The sequence below is a fragment of the Falco rusticolus genome, chromosome 17 (assembly GCF_015220075.1).
Source record: "Falco rusticolus isolate bFalRus1 chromosome 17, bFalRus1.pri, whole genome shotgun sequence".
Classification (NCBI taxonomy): Eukaryota; Metazoa; Chordata; class Aves; order Falconiformes; family Falconidae; genus Falco; species Falco rusticolus.
Window position 1 is genome coordinate 2683347 of NC_051203.1, and position 19862 is coordinate 2703208.

A 19862-nucleotide genomic window follows, 5' to 3' on the forward strand; every position below is an offset into this window, starting at 1 on the left:
GTTCATTTTGATTTTTAAACAATATCCCAATACAGGTTTTTGTTTAATTGTTATCAGGGTTTTTTTTTGTTTTTCCTTTTTTCTTTTTTTTGCTTGGCTTGGGTTTGCTTTTTTGGTTGGTTTTTTTTTTGTTTTTCCTTTTTTCTTTTTTTTGCTTGGCTTGGGTTTGCTTTTTTGGTTGGTTTTTTTTTTTGTTTTTCTTTTTTTTTTTTTGCTTGGCTTGGGTTTTTTTTGGTTGGTTTTTTTGTTTTTCCTTTTTTTCTTTTTTGCTTGGTTGGGGTTGCTTTTTGGTTGGTTTTTTTGTTTTTCCTTTTTCTTTTTTTTGTTGGCTTGGGTTGCTTTTTTGGTTGGTTTTTTTTTTTTGTTTTCTTTTTTCTTTTTTTGGCTCTGGCTGGGTTGCTTTTTTTTGGTGGTTTTTTTTTCTTTTGTTTTGCCTTTTTTTTTTGTTTTTTTTCTTTTTTTTTGCTGCTGGGTTTGCTTTTTGGTTTTTTTTTTGTTTTTCCTTTTTTCTTTTTTTGCTTGGCTTGGGTTTGCTTTTTGGTGGTTTTTTTTTTTTGTTTTTCCTTTTTTTCTTTTTTTTTGCTGGCTTGGGTTGCTTTTTTGGTTGGTTTTTTTTTTTGTTTTTTCCTTTTTTCTTTTTTTTGCTTGGCTTGGGTTTGCTTTTTTGGTTGGTTTTTTTTTTGTTTTTCCTTTTTTCTTTTTTTTGCTTGGCTTGGGTTTGCTTTTTTGGTTGGTTTTTTTTTTGTTTTTCCTTTTTTCTTTTTTTTGCTTGGCTTGGGTTTGCTTTTTTGGTTGGTTTTTTTTTTGTTTTTCCTTTTTTCTTTTTTTTGCTTGGCTTGGGTTTGCTTTTTTGGTTGGTTTTTTTTTTTTGTTTTCTTTTTTTTTTTTTTTTTTTGCTTGGCTTGGGTTTGCTTTTTTTGGTTGGTTTTTTTTTTTGTTTTTCCTTTTTTCTTTTTTTTGCTTGGCTTGGGTTTGCTTTTTTGGTTGGTTTTTTTTTTTGTTTTTCCTTTTTTCTTTTTTTTGCTTGGCTTGGGTTTGCTTTTTTGGTTGGTTTTTTTTTTGTTTTTCCTTTTTTCTTTTTTTTGCTTGGCTTGGGTTTGCTTTTTTGGTTGGTTTTTTTTTTTGTTTTTCCTTTTTTCTTTTTTTTGCTTGGCTTGGGTTTGCTTTTTTGGTTGGGTTTTTTTTTGTTTTTCCTTTTTTCTTTTTTTTGTTTGGCTTGGGTTTGCTTTTTTGGTTGGGTTTTTTTTTGTTGTTGTTTGTTTGGTTTGGTTTGGTTTTGGTTTTGGTTTTTTTTCTTCCTCAAACAAATGTCCCCTTTGGTGCTGACACAGTTCGGCAACCAGGTCAAAAGCTGCCACCTCCCAGGGGTCCCGCCGAAGCCGGACCCCGGGCTCCGGGGCAGCCCCTCTCTGGTCCTCCCAGGATGGATTCAGCAAGTGCCGGAGGTGGGGGAGAGAAAAGCTGCCCCGGTCCGCTCTGCCGTTAACCCACTCCTCTACCATCCTGCAGCAGCAGCCTCAGAAATGCCAACTAGAAGCAAAAAGACTTCCCAAAGACAGATTTCAGGCTTTATTCGTTGTGACAAATGCTTTCTACCTTGCGGGTTTCTCCTGGCTGCGGGGCTGAGCGGAGCCAGCTCAGGGCTGCACCAGGGCCACAGCTCTCGCCTCCACCCATGCCCGGGGAGTGGGGAACATCCCAACGCTGCCCCCTCCATCCCAACACCTCACCCTTTTTTTCCTCGCTCCATCAGGAACGAGCTCTCAGTGTCCCCCCGGGGGTGAAATGCATCACCCCGAGGAGCCCTCCCCTGCGCCCACCGGCAACCCAAAAACCCAAAGAGCCTGACCCATCAGCCCAGTCGCTGACGTGAAATTGGGCAAGGTGGATCCCACTCCCTGGGTGCAAACTGGCAGGGACTTGCTTGCCAGACAGCTCAGAGGAGCTTCCACCCCTCAACCTGGCCCTCAGCTTCCTCACAGCTAACAGAGCTCCCTCCGTGGAAAGGCACAACACACGGAGCCGCCAGGGGCACCTCTGAACCCAGCCCTGCCCTCCACACTGCTCCGAAGGAGGGCAGAGATCTGCCGGTGACCCCCAGTCTCCTCTGGGCTGCCCCAGGGAGCCCCAAAGGCTGCTGCTGCCGCCGACCCGCCTGCAGAAACACAAGCTTTTAGAGAAAGGGGCTGCTTTAGTCATGCTTCACATCTTGCACTGTAATTAAACAGCCTGCAAGGCTCCAGGTTTCTCATTAAAGGGGGAAAAATAAAAAAGCCCAGTCAGAGGTTACATCGTACGAAGGTAGCATCCCCTCCTGCTAGTTAGGTGACCCTGAAGGCAAGCGTGCCAAAACCAGCGCTGCTGAAATCTGCCAGCATTCCCCTTCCAGCAGGACACTCTGCAGGCACTTAACTACCCAATTTTCAGACGCTGCGTCTTGCACAGAGCCTGGCTGCAGTCCACCCTCTCTTCCCAGCTAAGGAAGGGCCCGAGGCAAAGAAAGTTTCGTATAGGATGCGCAGTCAGATCCAGCCAGCAACGCCGCTTAATGAATCCCGACTGTGTCACTCGGCTCACACGAACCCCAGCGCTGCCCCCGTTACCAAACCCTGTATTAAAGACAGGCAACGGACTGCAGGGAAGACAGGGACCAGAACGTGTTTGCTATTAAAAGCAACAGATGCAAAACCCAAACACAGCTTTTCTAGACTACAAAGGCTTCTGCGAACATCTATAGCACAGCGTCTTCAGCTGCAGGAGCCAAAGCATCCATTTTTTTCTGAGATTAATGCAAACAAAGCTCGTTCTCTTTTCCCCCTCAGTACATTCAAGACAATTTGCATCTCGTCAAGCATTTTGCTGCCACTGCTATTGCTCTACTTTTGGCACCCAAAATTCAGAAAAACGAGCGAAGGTATTCCTGGGGGCTGACCAAGCCACCGCAGCCAGCGATGAGCTCCCCATCCCCAAATCTATCAGCAGTTGACGACGAAGCGCCTTATTTCCCCACATGGTTTGGGGGTTTCACGCTGGCCTCATCCAGCCCCTCCGAGCTGCGCGTCCAAACCCACCCGAGCAGGGTACAGGGAGCCACCAGCTCAGCCCCGCACCCACCGCAGAGCCTGGCCAACCTCGACCCCCCCAAGTGCCTCAGGGGAGTCTGCACTCGGAGTAAAAAGTGCAAAGCTTTTTAAAAAAATTAGCAAAAAAGCTAATCTATCTTGTTCAAGAGGACGAGAGCAGCTCATTAACAGTCTCATTGATAAGCTCATTCCAGAAACAAGCTTGCACTCTGTCTAATGCACGATCCGCTCTCGGGGGGGGCTTTTCACCCAAGACCCCCAGTGACAGTACAGAGCATCAACCCCTACAAACTCCCCAGATCCAGCCGTGATTAGGGGCAGTGCCGAACACCCGCTGCTCAGTCAGCCACCTCCAGCCAACCTGCACCGGGGGTTATTTATCTCAGAGCAGCCCGACGACCCTAATTTTGGAGCCAGGGGACAAGCACCCACTCACACAAATATGTAATTTGCCTCGTTTTCTGTTTTCCCTTAATGATATCTGCCGTTTGAGACTGTTCAGTGGAAACCGGGGGGAAAAGTATATTTGTTTTAAGGGCACGACAACGAAGCCCCAGCTCTTCACAGAGCATTAATTGTGGAAAGGGCTCATATACAAAACCCTACAATAAATCTGAGATTAGCACACAGCCACTTCATTTTTGTTTAATTTTCTTCCCCATGCAGACTGGCAGCGTGACAATGGCAACGGAGGGAATCGGTCATGGTTGTCAAGTTCAGGAAATTTTATTGAGAGAAAAAAAAATTAACTGCTACTTTAATGGCTTTTTTAATGTTTATTGGGCCTGGAGCTACTAATGAATCAAATGTAAGTATCTTCTAAATTACCAGTTCTGGTCCACCCACTTTGCTCCTCAAAATCCACTCCAAACTTGCTGCTCTCCCTGAAGTCCATGTCCATCACCTGGGGAGCTCTGGTGCAGCTCCGCCGCGTTTTCCCACTCAGAGCTGCAGGTGAGCAGCCAAAACGTCCTCCCAAACCCTGGATCATTCCATGGCTCCGCTCTCATCCTTCCCTTCCAGAGCAAATCCAAACCCCATACCACCACGGACAAAGCACAGTCCTTGTGAACCACCCAAGTAGCATCTGAAACCCACTGGAGAGCTGTCCAAAAAAATTCATTTCATTGTATGAATCGATTCCCACTCGGATGCTTGGCAGAAACCCTCACGCCAGGGCCCCGTTCCCTCTTACGGGGTGTTCACCCAGGGCATCAAAATCAGTCTGGGGACCGAGGGAGAAGCGCATTTCCAGACGGCAGCGATGATAAAAGAGTGGGGAATGCCGTGTAACGTAGCCGATGCCCTCCCTCCCTGTGCCGTAAAAATCAAGGAAAGTCATTTCCGTAATAAATCCGCCGGCCAACGCGAGCCAGGCCAACGAGATTCCCAGATCTGATCAGCAGCGGTTGACGGGGAGGTTACTGTCCCGGTACAAGCAGCGTTTACTTCCACCTGCCCATCCTGAAGCTCGGCCACCGAACGCCGCTGCCCGCAGAGCTCTGCAGCGCAGACTTTGGGAAGACCCAAGCCCAGAACCAACCGCTCAAGAGCTTCTGCCTGGATGGACAGAGCAGAAACCGAGCCTGCCTGCCCAGGCACAAGCTACAGAGGGGCTTACCTGGGTCTGTCCTAAAATATTCCCTGCCAGCAGCCATCAGGCCAGGGTTTCTCTTCATTTCACTGAGTGCAGAAGCAGTGAAACCTTGCCTGTGGGGTCTCCGTTAGGTCACTCTACTTCATAGATCATTGCTGGGTGCAAAGCTGCATTGGAATATGTTAAGTTTTCCCCAGACAGCTGCTATAAAATGACAAGTCTTATACAAAAATAGAAAAGAAAAAAAAAAAAGCTCTGGGGCACACGCGGTCTCCGAGCATGCTAAAAGCCTGGCTGCTTCCCCAGGGACCACAACCTGCGAGCCAGGCTGGGCAGTTACGACGTGGCTCACGTAAAGCAGAGCTGCAATTCCCCCGAGGACACCAAGTGATGCCCCACGCTCCAGCAGGACGGGTATCGGGCCAAAACAACGCAGATCGTGCGGACATCAGCCAGCACCCAAACCGTGGGGACCTGCAGGGTGAAGGCGACCCATGTCCTCGGGCTCAGCCTGGCAGGCACCCACGGCTCCACTCACACACCAAGCCAATGCCTCAGCTCTGCATTTTTATCAACCGTTTGCTTGCACACACACACACGCGGAGGACAGAAAGGCTCTTTCGTAACGAAGACCACTGCAGGCTAATCTAGCATGGCACTGAATTACATTTAATCAAATTAATGTCAGTGCTCTAAATTATTTGCGGACATCCTGTTCTTCCAATGCCATCCTTTTTCTACCACTTCTCCCCAATTATTAAAAAAATAATAATAAAAAAACCAACCCAAAGGAGCCCACGGCACTACATGAGGAGAACAGATTTCCGTTTCTGACGCTGTCTCATTGAATCAGCATTAGCTGCTTTCCACACACTCCATGGGAATCCAGGCTTGAACAATAATAAAAAAAAAAAAACCATAAAAAATGGCTTATGTTCTCTTCTACCTGCTCATTTGTGAATCAAAATATCTTTGGACTGAATAAAAAGTTCAACTACAGAATAATGGTACAATTTGCCAGAGCATGCGAGGTTTGCCCTTCTCAGATGTCAGCCTGAGAAGTTGTCCGGGGCAGCAGCAAACATTCAGCCCTCGGAGGGAAGGGAAAAGCTTTTGCAAGCATCTCAGACACATTTATGGGATCTGTGGGATCATAAAATGCCGTGGGCAGGGCGCAGGTAACGGCATCCCCTTCCTCATTGCTGCGGGGGAATTCCACCACGACTTACTGCAAGTCCTTCTTGTTCCAGTGGCAATGTCCCTTCTTTCCCTGGCACAGCGGGATCCAGCCTGGCCTTTCCCCCAGGTTGTTCCCATGTTTGCTGCAGGACACTGGGATGCACGGTGCATCTCACAGCGCAAAACCACTTCGCCATGGACTTCCCGAAGGGAGCATCTGCTGCAGAGGCACTGGCGATCACAGGCGATGCGATGGGAACAAGCTCTAAGAGCACCAGAATCCCTCCTGGTCCGTCTTTTGTGACATTTTGCCTCCTGTTACAGTTCCCCCAGCTCATAATCGGTCAAGGACAATTAAGTCGATTTATGGTGCATTTTTCTGAACGACACTGCTCACTCGCTGCTGCAGTTTTGTGATCTGACCTTTTATTTTTCTCCTCTGGTGAAGGATGAGGCAATGGGTCTCCTGGAACTCCACGCACACAAGGGCTGCATTCCTCCACGTGGGAGGTAGCAGCGCCGGCTTCTCTTGGGTGGTGGGGTATTCTTGGTTCATTAGCACTGGTAACATTTGGCATGCGATTCTGCTGAGGGTTTTATTCTACTTGCAAAGCTGTATTTTTGCAAAGTCAAGGACAGCACAGCCCATGCCAGTAACACTCAGCGAGCAGCTTCAACTCAGTTGTGTTTACCCATTGCACAAATAAACCTTTCCCCTCTAACGCAAGAATTCCAGTAGGCTGTGAAGCAGAGGAGGTGAATTTGAAGCGCCGTCTCCATTTTAGCTTTTTTTTTTTTTAATCCCCGGCTGGCTGAGCAGGCTGCTTTTTGAATTAAAGCCTCATATTAAAAGCAGAAGCTGAGTGTCACAGTCCGATCGCCCCGAGCCAGCAGTGCGGGCGGTGAAGGTCACTCCGTGGCAGCGGAGAGGGCGAGCGAAGGGAGCTGCTCCCTTGGACGGCGGGGCTCGTGCTGGAGGGTAACAGCAGGAGAACCAGGGAGAGCCTCTTCCCCAGCACTGCCCATAACCACAGCAAAGCTCTCGTAGGAAACTGAAAGGAAACATAAGAATTTCTCCAGGCGCAGAAGCACGGCCCGGTGTGCAGGCGTTAGTGTTTGGAAGGAGAACTCAAATCTTTTAGAAAACTAAGCTACCTAAAGCCACCTTTTATAGCCCCTTTCTTCCCTCAACCAGGCCAAAAGATCATACAACCTGCAATAAACGTCGACTTTGGTCACTTCCCCAAAACACATACGTTGGATACATCGGCAAGAATGCTTTAACGTTACGTCAAATCGATGTTTAAATGATCCTGCTGACTGGTGCCAGCAATGCCCGCCCTCGGCTGAAGGCAACGCTCCATCAAGACCATTTACTCTGAACTAGTGGGAAACAATCTCGGTTTTGCATTTGACGATAAAAACGGTCAGCGGCACCGAGATGCTCTTGTGCGCCGTGCACAACGCCGCAGCGCTCCGGTTTGTTCTGCAGAGTTAACAAGAATTTTCTATCATGGAAACACTGATGAAGAAACTCTCCTTTCAGTACTGGAAGAAAGCAACACGCCAGTGGGGCCAGTGCTGCAAACTCAGCCCGTCCGCAGCGTCCCGCCCCAGCTCCAGCTCCTAAACCACCAAGCAGCGGTGTCCAGGCAGGACGACATCGCGTTTATGCATTAACACTTGCGATTGCCTTCTCCTGGCCATGGTTGTGTCGCCTTGTTCTTCCCTAACAAACAATTCACAAGCCCTCACAAATCTCTGCCAGTTCCAAAAGCGAGAATATTCCCAACAAGCCCCGTCTGTCACCGCTCAGAACCAACTGGTACTACACAGAGTACTCTTACTACGCCTCCTGAATTCCCCTGAAGGAGAAGCAGCGCTGGGCGAGACGCACACAGGAGGAGGGGCAGTCCCGGCGGCAGCCATCACTTAACACGAACCACAACAGAAATCTTTAGTTTGCTGACAACCAAAGTGCTGATCTTGCAAGCTGGTGGGCGAGGGGTCCTGTGGGAACACGAGGCTTCCAGCTGTGAGTTACTACAACGTTGTCCCCCAGCTGGAATTCCCAAGAGCAGAGAAGCCTCAGCTCAACACCCACAGCACCCACCCCCCAGGTAGCTGCTACCACACACTTTGACCTTCCCCTTTTTATAGGAAAACCTGCAAAACGTTCACGGCTCGCATTAGGGTTTACATCTCCAACCCTGCCTCTTGCACGTAAACCTGTGCAAACAGCAGGTCCCCGAAGGCTCGCTGGGCTGTTACTGCTGCCTGCCGAAGCGAAGGAGCAGCCCCCCACGGGGGGAGCGGGGTTACTGCCCCCTCCCCGCTCACCCGTCCTCCTGGGTGCTGCTGGAGGTGCAGCTTGCACAGAGCCACCCTCTGTCGCGCGGCCGGAGAGCGGAGCTCATCACCTCATCACGAATCCCTGCATTTCGGAAAGGAACGGAATTATTAATCTTGGAAACAACGCATCTTTCTGCTTTCCTAGATTCACGTCTAATTAAGAAGCCCGATATATTTGCAGAACACTTTTCAAAATCACTTCACCGTCCTGTGCGTTCGTGAATCGTTTCCCTTATCTGGGGTGTAAAGGGCTTTTGTGATACAAGGCACAAATTAACACGAGAGCCAACTGAAAACACAGAGGGAACGAGGAATTCCTGTGAAGGAAGAGCACTAAAAAGCCCCTGCCAAGCTTCTGCACTCCTGAAGATTTTCTCTCTTCCCAACACCGGACTACCAACTGAGTAGACAGTACACATGAAACATTATTTCCCTTAAGACCAGCACCACACGCCACTGTGCCAGTGAACACTGGATTTCACCCCATCCCTGCTGCACTTAGAGGACACGCTCCTTGTTAGACGGCTTGCTCGATCCTTTAGTAACTACCTGCCGCAGGTAGGTCCTAAGAGTATCTTAGGAGATCCCTCCTAAGAGTATTAAGGAGTTTGTCTTCTAGGACTCTGCCCCCATTGCCAGCTGTACTACCAGCACCCATCTAACAGTTTGCTCTTGCGGTGCTTTACTCCTGGTCTACTCAACGTAGAAGCTTCTGGTTTGCTCACCAGTGGGTGCCCGGGGACTCCGGCAGCAAAGGGAGCATCCTCGGCACTCTGGACAAACCCCGATGGTGTAAGGCAACACGAAAGCTTACACAGAAAACAAGAACGTTTCCATATCAAAAGACACCAACTTTTTAATCTTTGCGACTAAAACTTAATTAGTCTCATAGCCCATCTGGCAATTTGCAAACCATTACCCGGCATTCTTTGGACTTTGAAATATTTAACATAATGAGGCCCTAATAGGGACTAATCCTTTCACAGAAACCATTTTAACTCCAGGAGAATAATGCCACTTTGAAATAATTCATTAGCAATTGAAAGTGGCAGTTAATAAAGAAATGGTGATGTAAAAAAGCAAGGGAACGGACAGCCTGCCACGCCAGGAGCTGAGCACCCAGGTCCTTTTGGTACTCGCTGCGCCAGCCAGCCTCCGTGTTTACACCACTTTTAATAATTCATCTGAGAACGAAAAGCAGCACGAAAACCAAATGAACCGCTTGTTCCTCATCCCGACTGTACCTGAAGGTTTTACTCCCACAACATCAGCAGCTGAAAGCAAGTAACACCACAGAGGAAAAGATTCTCGGTAATTAAACTTTCATACTGGGCCGACTCTGTCAGCATGAAGTTCCCAGGACTGGGAGGAAAGGATTTAAAGCCAGTCTTGGCATGGGCGCCAGCCAGCCTCCCAGTAAGCAGCATAATGGAAACCAGCCAGGGCTTGCAGGAGATCTTCGTTCAAGTATTTGACCTTTTAAATTGGAGAGGAATGAGCAAGGAGAGCATCCCACTCCTTGACACCAGCAGAAGCTGATTTCCTACCCTGGGAACGGTTACCCAGCATTGGATGGGGAAGGAAAACATCCAGCCACAAACTGTATTAAAAAGCAACTCCCACCCCCTATACCATAAAATCACACCCTGAGACACGTACAAGGAACCTTTTCTTTCATCTTACAAACAACCAAACTCTGCGTCAGACAGTTTGCAACTAAGTGTTGCTACTTACTGTAAATAAGCTCAGTCAATAAAAATCCCTGCCTCCGAGCCTTCAGCTCCTGCCTCTCCGGGGACAAGCGGAAAGTTAATTTCCTTCGTTATTAAACTTCTGTGCTGAGAGAGGTCTATCAGCACACTCGTCAGGCAGGGCCAGGCAGAGCAAAGGCATTTTTATCTGCTTAAAGGCATTTTTATCTGCTAACTGCTGGAGTGGGAGCAGCAGACTGGTACCACAAGGGTCCAAGATCCACCAGCAGAGGATCCCAGCAGGGATCTATGGGGTATTATTCACTGTACCACCTCCAGAGCATCCCAGAAGTTGCATCAGACGGCCCCAGCACGCCGGGATGCTGAAACCTCGCACGGAGCTGAACATATCTGCCCGAAGCACAGCGGTCCCCGTGGCCAAGGGGCTGCTGGGGGGTTGGGACCTGCTGGCCACGACACTGGGGGGCTGGAGCCCCCCAGGAAGGGCTGGGCTGGGCCTGGGGAGCAGCAGCAAGAGCCGGCCCTGGTCTGCACGGCTGCGGGCAGTGCTGGAGCCCGGGGAGGGTGCCGGGGCTTCTGCCGGTGCAGCTCACCCCGAACCCCCCAAGGAAGGTGCCACACAGCTGCAGGAGCAGCGTATGGCAGAGGCAGAAGGGGGCACGGCAAGACCATCATCTGCCGCTGGCAGCTCCTCTACTGAAGGTGCATAAACCACAGTAAAATCCAGCCTCTCTGGGGGAGCGTTGGCCCTGCCGGGCTACGGGAAAAGAAAGGGATAAGCTGCTTGCCACGGAGGCCAGGAGGTACGGCTGGATACTGCCACAGCATTCAGCTTTTTGGGGTGCTTGGAGATCCCATGACATTCACAAAGCCACTTATCCTGTTGGTCAGGTCATTTTTTTCCAAAGCATAATTCCATCCTGCCTTTAAGCACCGCTACTGCTCAGCTGTGCGCCTCCCTGCCATGCCCTATCCAGCGTTCCCTTCTTTCTCCAGCTGCCCCCATCACCCCCTCACCACTGCCGGACGGCTGCTGCGTTTTCCAAACCCCCTTTCACCCAGCTCACACTACAGCTGTCAAGCACGCATCCTCCTGGACATCACCTCTCCGCACTGCCCACAGTCCCTAAGAGATGCCCCGACTCCCTCTCCAAGGCAGGAGATTACGTTAGCCCAAATGACTTTTCCGAAAATCTACATCCATTTTTAGAAATTCTTTTATTTGCAAAACGTGGAGTCCGCACCCAAAAGGCATTTCTTTCTTTAAGCCATGCAGGATGAACCCTCCTGCAGCACTGAGATTTTCTGTCTTTGCAGTTCATCGTTCCACATGAACGCTCAGATTTTTACACCATGCAGCTTTCAGTTTCTAGGCACCAGTTATTAAAAAAAAAACCCTCACATTAAGCATTACTGTGTTGTCATCATTAGGTTTCAGAGCCAACAGTGTCAATGCCATGTACAAAAATGAGATACAGCTCATGAACATCCCGCCTGCGAGCTTAGGGTAAGTATATTTCCAACATGTTGGAGGTCTACCACCTCCCCCTTACTCCAGAACACAGACTGCTCGGTGATTTCTTCTACAATTCAGTTCCCAATTCAGCAGTAAATTGGACAGTAAAGATTCAGGGGGCCCAGTAAATACCATTTTCTATCAAAATTACAGTTAAAGAACTATAAGACCTTAATTAAACGTGAAGATGAACGACCTCAACCCAACACAACCCTCATTTCTTCCTTCTAACCTTCTACACATGCCTCCAAGCCCGTCCGGCTGGGCTGCAGAACCTAGAGCCGCTCTGCGGTGGCCACGGGCTATCGGCCAAATCTTTCCTTGTTACCCACACGGTTGTTAAAGCCCCCGGGGTCCCACTCAGCAACTTACCAGGAAGCGGACATCGTCAAAGCCGTTCAAAAGCAGCTTACTCTCGTATTGCTGCAGGCCAATGGACTCCAGCCACTCCCCGACGCTCTGCTCCAGCATCCGCGAACCTGACGAGAGAGGAATCGGCAGACGCTTGAAAAGGGAAAAACCGTTAAGGCGGTAGCAGCGGCACTCTGAGGAAGACAGATGGCATTGCCACATCATAGTCATTACCATAAAGAAACTCAAAAAATTAGGCTCAGAGTACAACAAATCAGCTGGCAGACAATTCCTCTTGTGTGCACAGACCATGGACAACAAGCTTCCAGCGCCTCCGCGGGCTCCGGGTTTGCTTTGTCTCCCGGTTAACACTCAGAAAAAGAAACACCTTGCCCAGGCAAAGTGTTTAGAAGTGCTCCTGGGACCGTGACATGGCATGCACTGCTTGCAGCGCTCGGGCGAGTTCCTTGCCAGGCAAACACATGAAGCCCAACCCCACCGGGATGCGGATCCACTCCTTGGCTCATCCGAAGGGGGCGGGAGGAGGGCAGCAAACTTTGGCCCCAGGCATCCCCAGCCGGTCCCAGGCGCGAGGGAATGGAGCGGAGCCGCTCACCAGCGCACCGAGCTGCGCGGGTCCTCTCGTCCATGCAACTTCGGATGCGCTACCCTGCTCAGCGGAGGCACAAAGCAGCTAGGGAGAAAATACATCTTCATGCAGCTGAGACACAAAACAGACACGATGGACTTGCAGAAAAGCAGCAGAAGCCAGACCAGAGCAGCTGTCCACAGGAAGGCATGCAAGACAAAGAAAGCACACAGACTGCAGCAGAAGAAAAGAAGGGCTTATACTTTTTTTCCCCAAGCAGTCCTGAAAGAGGCAAACCATGGTAAGGGCCTTTTCTTGCTGTTATGGTGTTAAGAGGAGCAGAGGCGCGAGTGACCCCGAGCACGAGAGTCCTGGCACCGTCATTTTACCACCTAGCTGGATGCATGGCGTTCCAGCACGCTGCTCGGACCGGGCTGGCTGCACCGGACAGCCTAACTACAGCACCGCCCCGGGTGACAGCCAGGGAGACGGAGGAATCGGTACGGTTTTCACCCAACGCATTCAGTCCTGCCAGGTGTTCGGTGCATGCTTGTTTCTGCCCTTCCTTCATTTTCTTCAGCTAAGCGCAGCTGCTGCATCCGAGCCCCTCGCTCGGACGAGGGAGCAGCTCCGGAGGAGGAGGCATTTTAGTTCCTTGCCTCCAAACCATGCCAAAGCAAAAAGAAAACCAAAGGCAAGCACACTCTCTCCTCTTCCTGCAGCAGCTCAAGTCCAAGACATGCCCTGGCACCTCCTTTCAGGCTCTGATAAATGAGATCCTTCCCAACACCCTACGGAAGCCGTGCAGACAAGCTCTCCCTTCCCTCACCCCTGGGAAGAGAGTCCAGTGACTTGTTACTTTCCTCTAGAAAAGCTTGAGACCTTCAATATGACCAACAAAAGTTCAGAGATCTCCTTTTCATCAGGGAATTTGCTGCTCAAGACAGGTGGAATTTTTCAGGCTTCTCGGCACCTCTGTTTCGAGGGTATATGCAAATAAAAAGACGATCAGGAAAACCAAGTTGGCTTTCTTTGAACCTTCAGGTCAGCTGAAGCTGTTTGGTACCTTCCAAGCCATCCTTCCCACCCCCGCCCGCTGCAATGGCTGCACAACGCAGAGCTCACGGTGTTATCTGGAAATTCTTGGGGTGAGGGATCCTGCTGCTCTGGTCCACGGGAGAGCTCCTCTGCCGGGCGAGCCGTGCTCGGGGGGTCCCAGCGAGCCGGCCGGTCCTCCTAGTGCACGCTGCAGCACCAGAAACGCAGAGATCACAAAAGCTTTCCGTCTCCCTCCCCTCACACAGCCCGTGCAGAAGGGCAGCATCTAAACCTGGAATTTATGCAACGAGCTGCCGCTCGCCCGGGGTCTCCATCCTCGCCGGCGGTCGCTCCCTGCAGGTCCGCAGGCAGCCGTGTCCCCTCACCCCGCGATTGTGCGTCCTTGCGGAGCGCTGCAGTGACGGGCTTTGTCTGAAGGCAGCCAGCTCCACGCTTGCCGTTCCACTCTCAGTCCTGTCTCCTGCTCTCGCATTGCCTGTCCCTCCCTTCTCTCCATCCTCTTACCCCTCCCAGCTTTTCCCTCCGCTGTACGAGCAGTGAGCAGCCTTCGCAGCAGAAGCTGCAGGAGAGGGGAGGGAGGCAGCGGCTTTGTAACTCTCCAGTGGAAATTACTGACTACTCAATATTTACTCAGTGATGGGCTACACGGCTCGGGTTCTCAAAAAAATGATGTTACAGGTCTGCTTTGACAGTTCCAAGTGATTTGTGCCTGGCTCAGAATTAATTTATCGAGAGGCAAAGAAACTGCTTGATGCCTACTACAGCATTTCTGGAAGCAGTGGGGGGATGAAACCACAGCAGCTCCTTCCTCTGAGCTCCTGAATTTTGTTTTAAAAAATTATTTACTCTACTCAGCCTTTTGTGCACTTGTAAATACATTTCTGCTGTTAGAGGCGCTGGTTTTCTGAAACCACTTCAAGGCAAGACAAAATGAAGGGGGGGGTAGGTATTCGCAGGGAGTGGAATAGAGGGATTTACTTTAAAAAGAAAATGACGACAACAGATGCCCAAAACATCCCAGGCTGAAAATAAAGAAGCCTAAAATGCACTTGCTACAAGGATGACAGAAGAACAAGTGAATCCCAGTCACTGTGCCCCTAGCAGGAGCCCGATCACAACTTCTGATTGAAAAAACTCCCAGTTCTCAGCTCCATCCTCCTCCTTACGCTCCACATTTTAGGAATCCTACCTTTAAAAGGTCTGCAGATGGCAGAGGGAGAAACAGTCAACAGAATGCGGTTACAAATAATTTGAGTATTTAAAAGTTGCAAAGAAAGCAAGTCAAGCAATTCATTTTCCAAGCAATGGAACTTCAAGGAAAACAGGAAAGGGAGAGGGCGACCAGGGCTCAGAAAGGCCCTTTTATAAAGGTATCACTTCAATAATGCCCTTAATAGTGCAAAGTTTGAGTCGCGTCTGGAGGATGAAATAATTATCCTCCATATAATAAAATATGGACAAAAAGCATCACCCTGTTCACTCACGGAAACAGTTAACGGTTTAACACGACCTGGCATGGCTGAAGTCATACGACCCAGTTTCACTCGGAAGAAAAAACGGCAAGTCCAAGCAAGCGGGGATGAAACCACTGCCCAGGCACACCACCAGCATCCAGGAGAACCAAGTCTGGCGGTTATTGCCCCAGCTGGGGATGATCTAAAGTCCTTAAACCCAGCGAGGAGGCGATAAACCCGGGCAGCGCATCAGGCAGGACGGCCAGGCCAGCAGAACGCAGTCCTGAATGCCATCAGGTGCACCAAACACAGCCAGCATCCAGCTTTACCGAGATCAATTAGCCAAATGCAGTCTGCTAACGAATTCCTCTTCTCTTTTGTCAAGTCAAACACCCAGCATGTTCCTCACCTCTCCAGCCAACCGCAGAATTAACTCACCGAGCCCCAAACGCACTCCCTGCCCAGTGCAGCACGCCTCCTCCTTGCATCGAGCTGATTTATCGAGCAGAGCCCACTCATCTAGAACTTAATTTGGCTACTGCCGTAAAAGACAATAAAAAGCGTTTCTATAAATACATTAGCAACAAAAAGAAGAGCCAAGGAGAATCTCCACCCTTTATCGGATGCAGGGGGAGAAACACAGCGACAAAGGATGAGGAAAAGGCTGAGGTACTTAACGCCCCCTTCGCCTCAGTCTAACGGAGTAAAGAGCGGCTGTTCTGCGGGTACCCAGCCCCCGGAGCTGGAAGACAGGGATGTGGAGCAGGATGAAGCCCCCACAATCCAAGGGGAAACGGTCAGCAACAGGGATGGGGAGCAGGATGAAGCCCCCACAATCCAAAAGGAAACAAGGCAGTGACAGGGATGTGGAGCAGGATGAAGCCCCCACAATCCAAAAGGAAACAAGGCAGTTACAGGGATGTGGAGCAGGATGAAGCCCCCACAATCCAAGGGGAAACGGTCAGCAACAGGGATGGGGAGCAGGATGAAGCCCCCACAATCCAAAAGGAAACAAGGCAGTGACAGGGATGTGGAGCAGGATGAAGCCCCCACAATCCAAGGGGAAACGGTCAGCAACAGGGATGGGGAGCAGGATGAAGCCCCCACAATCCAAAAGGAAACAAGGCAGTGACAGGGATGTGGAGCAGGATGAAGCCCCCACAATCCAAGGGGAAACGGTCAGCAACAGGGATGGGGAGCAGGATGAAGCCCCCACAATCCAAAAGGAAACAAGGCAGTGACAGGGATGTGGAGCAGGACGAAGCCCCCACAGTCCAAGGGGAAACGGTCAGTGACCTGTCAGCCACTCAGACACGCATCTATCAGATCCCACCTATGGAGCCAGATGGGATCCACCCCAGGGGACGGAGGGAGCTGGCCAAGTGCTCACGGAGCCACTTTCCCCCATTTATCAGCAGCCCTGGCTCACCCGGGTGGTCCCGGTCAGCTGGGGGTTAGCAGATGTGACACCCACCTACAAGAAGGGTCAAGAAGGAAGACGTGGAGAGTAAAGCCCTACCAGCCCGACCTTGGTGCTGCGGAAGGTCAGGGAGCAGATCACCCCGAGTGCCATCGCACGCCACGTACAGGACAGCCAGGGGATCGGGTCCAGACACCATGGGGTTATGAAAGGTGGGTCCTGCTTGGCCAACCTGATCTCCTTCTGTGACAGGTGATCCTACAGCATATGAGGGAAAGGCTGTGGACGGTGCCGACCTGAACTTCAGTAGAGCCGTTGACACTGTTCCCCACAGCATCCTCCTGGGAAAACCCAGCTCAGGGCTTGGAGGGGCACACCGCTTGCAGGGTGGAAGCTGCATGGCCAGAAGGGAGTCACATCCTGCTGGTGCTGGGCACACGGGGTGTCCCCAGGGCTCGGTGCTGGGGCCAGCTCTGTTCAATGTCTTTATCGGAGTGCTCCCTCAGCACGATGCAGATGACACCAAGCTGGGGGGAGCTGATCTGCTGGAGGGCAGGAGGTGCTGCAGAGGGATCTGGGCTGGCCCGATCACCAGCTGGATGAGGTTCAACACGGCTCAGTGCCTGGTCCTGGACGTGGGGCACAACCACCCCACACAGCGCCACAGGCTGGGGGCAGAGCGGCTGGGAAGGGGAAGCTGCCTGGTGGGAAAGGACCTGGGGGTGCTGGTTGGCAGCCGGCTGAACACGAGCCAGCAGCATGCCCAGGTGGCCAACAGCATCCTGGCTTGTAACTGAAATGGTGCGGCCAGCGGGACCAGGGCAGTGATCACCCCCCTGCGCTCGGCACTGGTGAGGCTGCACCTTGAACCCTGGGGTCAGGATTGGGCCCCTCACTCCCAGAGGGGCTGGAGCGTGTCCAGAGCCGGGCAGGGGGCTGGGGAAGGGGCTGGGGCACAAGTGCTCTGAGGAGCGGCTGGGGGAGCTGGGGGGGGGGGGGGGTGTCAGCCTAAAGAGGAGGGGGCTCGGGGGGGCCCTCATCCCTCTCTGCAGCCCCCTGGAAGGAGCCTGGAGGCAGGGGCGGGGGGGGTGTCGGTCTCTTCTCCCAGGTAAGAAGCGACAGGACAAAAGGGAACGGTCTCAGGTTGTGCCAGGGGAGGTTAGATGGGATATTAGGAAAAAATTCTTCCCCCAAAGGGTTCTCCATCTTCGGAACAGGCTGCCCAGGGAGGCGATGGAGTCACTGTCCCTGCGGGTATTTAAAAGATACGTAGATGTGGCACTCGGGGACACGGGTGAGCGGTGGGCTTGGCAGCGCTGGGTTAACAGCTGGACTCCATCTTCAAGGTCTTTTCCAACCTAAACAATTCCGAGATTCTACCTCCTCTGTTTCTGGGGAGAGAAACGCCGCCTGACACATCCCCGTAACCCAGCCGGGAACAGGCGGGTTCCTCGTTCCCAGCCGGCGGCGAGACGCGATGCTGCGGCACAGCGGTGCTGAGCCTCTGCCCTGAGACCTGCGCTCCCCTACTCCTCCTCATCACGTCTGGAAGGAAGGGATGATCAGAAGCGGGTTGCTGGAGCTAAATAAACGTGTGACTGCAAAAACGTGTGCAGAGACACAGGCTGAACGCAAGCGTCTGTTCTCAGACCAAAAAAAAAAAACTCCTTTAAGGTAAGGGTTAGGTGGAATCCAGCACCCTTTAAGAGATGGCGTTGCTTAATTCCCCGACCTTGGACAAGCGTTTACCCACACGGCTCAGTGACAGACTTCTTTCCTCCACCTGTACCATTCCCCACTTGGGAAATCCATGCAAAAGATCAGGAAATACATTTAAAAAGATTTTCTTACAAAGCTCTAAGAGGAAATGGAAAGGTCAAACCCATTGGCCAAGAAATAAATTCTAGCTCCAAATTCTATCAAGATTCCAGGATGCACTTGATTATCTTATCCAGGCTCATCCGTAACACCGCGGCAAGGCAGGGAAGTTTTGTTACCCTGATTTATGGAGGAAACCTTTAAGGTACAGAAACCTTTAAGGTACAGAAACCAGCTATTCACCCAGATTTGTATGGGAGGTCTGGGGCACGGCTGGGACCCGAAACCGAGTGTCACGGGGCCAGGGCTTGTCCCAGTGTGGCTCTAAGGGTGCCTGCCTTCCCTAGGCACGGGGCAGTCATATCTAATAAGGGCTTGCACAGACTCCAAACATCCTTACAGCCGCAGTAGCTGCCAAGGAAACCCTTTTACTTTTCCAGGCAAATTAGCGATTCCAGACATCAAACTAGTCAGGAGCCCCAGTATCTTCAAAGCTCACCCATTTTTGAGGATGAGAAAATATTTGGGAAGTTCCCTGCAGCTCCCTGCACATCTGTGATATGATCTGAAGCATTAAAACGGCCCTAACAAAGCCCCGAGGAGCAAAAGCTAAATGCTGCCAGCAAACAAAATCGTAAAGGGTACACGCACCCCCAGGACACCCCTCAGCAGCGCAGCAAGGGACTGGCAAGCCCTGCCCGCGCTCCGGCTAGCGATGCTCCTAGGTAAAGGAAGCAGAACCAGGGAATATGTTCAGCAGCTGATCTGCGGACGAGGGATCCCAAACCGAGCGTAACCCGGCGCAGCCTGCAGGAAAACAGCCGGCTGAAGGCCAAGGCAGCTCCTGGGGCTGCCTGCTTCTAGAGACGGGTGTCCATTTTGCTGAAAACTCCCTGCACAACAGCAGCTTTCGCTGAAGGGCTGGCTCCTCCTCTCCCCTCCATGTTAGACCTCTTCTATCGATCCATCACAGGCGCTGCTACAGCTACGGACCGGCTCGTGGAGGGCTTGCCGTACAGCAGGATGCTAAACAGTTCCCACTGCTTTAAACCAAAACCCACGCACCGTTTCGCATCCCTCTGCAAAGGCGTTTGACCCCAGGAAAACAGCAGCCCTAACCAGTAGGTAGTGCCCAGAGCAGGCAGAGGTTAAACTCCCACTGGGAAGGCACGGTGGATTCCTCCTCGCCAAAGCAAAATCCCAAGTGACAAATGGAGATGAGATTGGATACGTATTAGCATCTCATCAGGAGGAGAAGCTGCCTACCCAGAGCAGCTCAGATGCAGCAGTTTGGAGGTGAAGGATTTAAAAGGACAGAATCCCTCGCAGTGGCAGCTCTCCAGCATCCTCTATCGTGCTGCAGTAAAGGCAAACGAGCTCTCCAGTTCTGTTTTTGCTCCTGATTTAAAGGCAGAGAAGAGAATTCATGCTCAGAGTAGAGGGGAAGCACATATCCCGCAAGCAGCCTTGTTTAGCAGATATCCCTGCCTACAGGTGTGCTCAGCAAAAGCCCAGCATCGCCTGAATTGATGCACGTGGCAGACGAACCACACGCAAAGGGCACCACGGCACCTGTACTGACCCACAAGTTATCACCCCAGCCCTGCTCTCAGCACAGCCGCTGCACCAACCCCAGCAGCTGGGGAGGGTGATCCTCCCCCTGCAGAAATCCAAGAGGCACTGGGAGAAGGCTGTGTGCCCAGACAAGGCAGGACTGGTCCCAGCTATTGGG

At 51.3% G+C, this 19862-nt stretch overlaps 1 protein-coding gene across 6 annotated transcripts in view; it reads right to left on the reverse strand.

Annotated features, from left to right (window-relative positions):
* The window catches only part of ANKS1A (ankyrin repeat and sterile alpha motif domain containing 1A), a 113917-nt gene that overhangs the window by 19506 nt on the left and 74549 nt on the right, over positions 1-19862 (reverse strand). For all 6 annotated transcript variants that reach the window (XM_037410118.1, XM_037410116.1, XM_037410115.1 and 3 more), the window contains one exon: positions 11812-11918. In XM_037410118.1, the coding sequence (XP_037266015.1) occupies positions 11812-11918 (107 nt within the window). The remainder of the gene's footprint in view (positions 1-11811; positions 11919-19862) is intronic.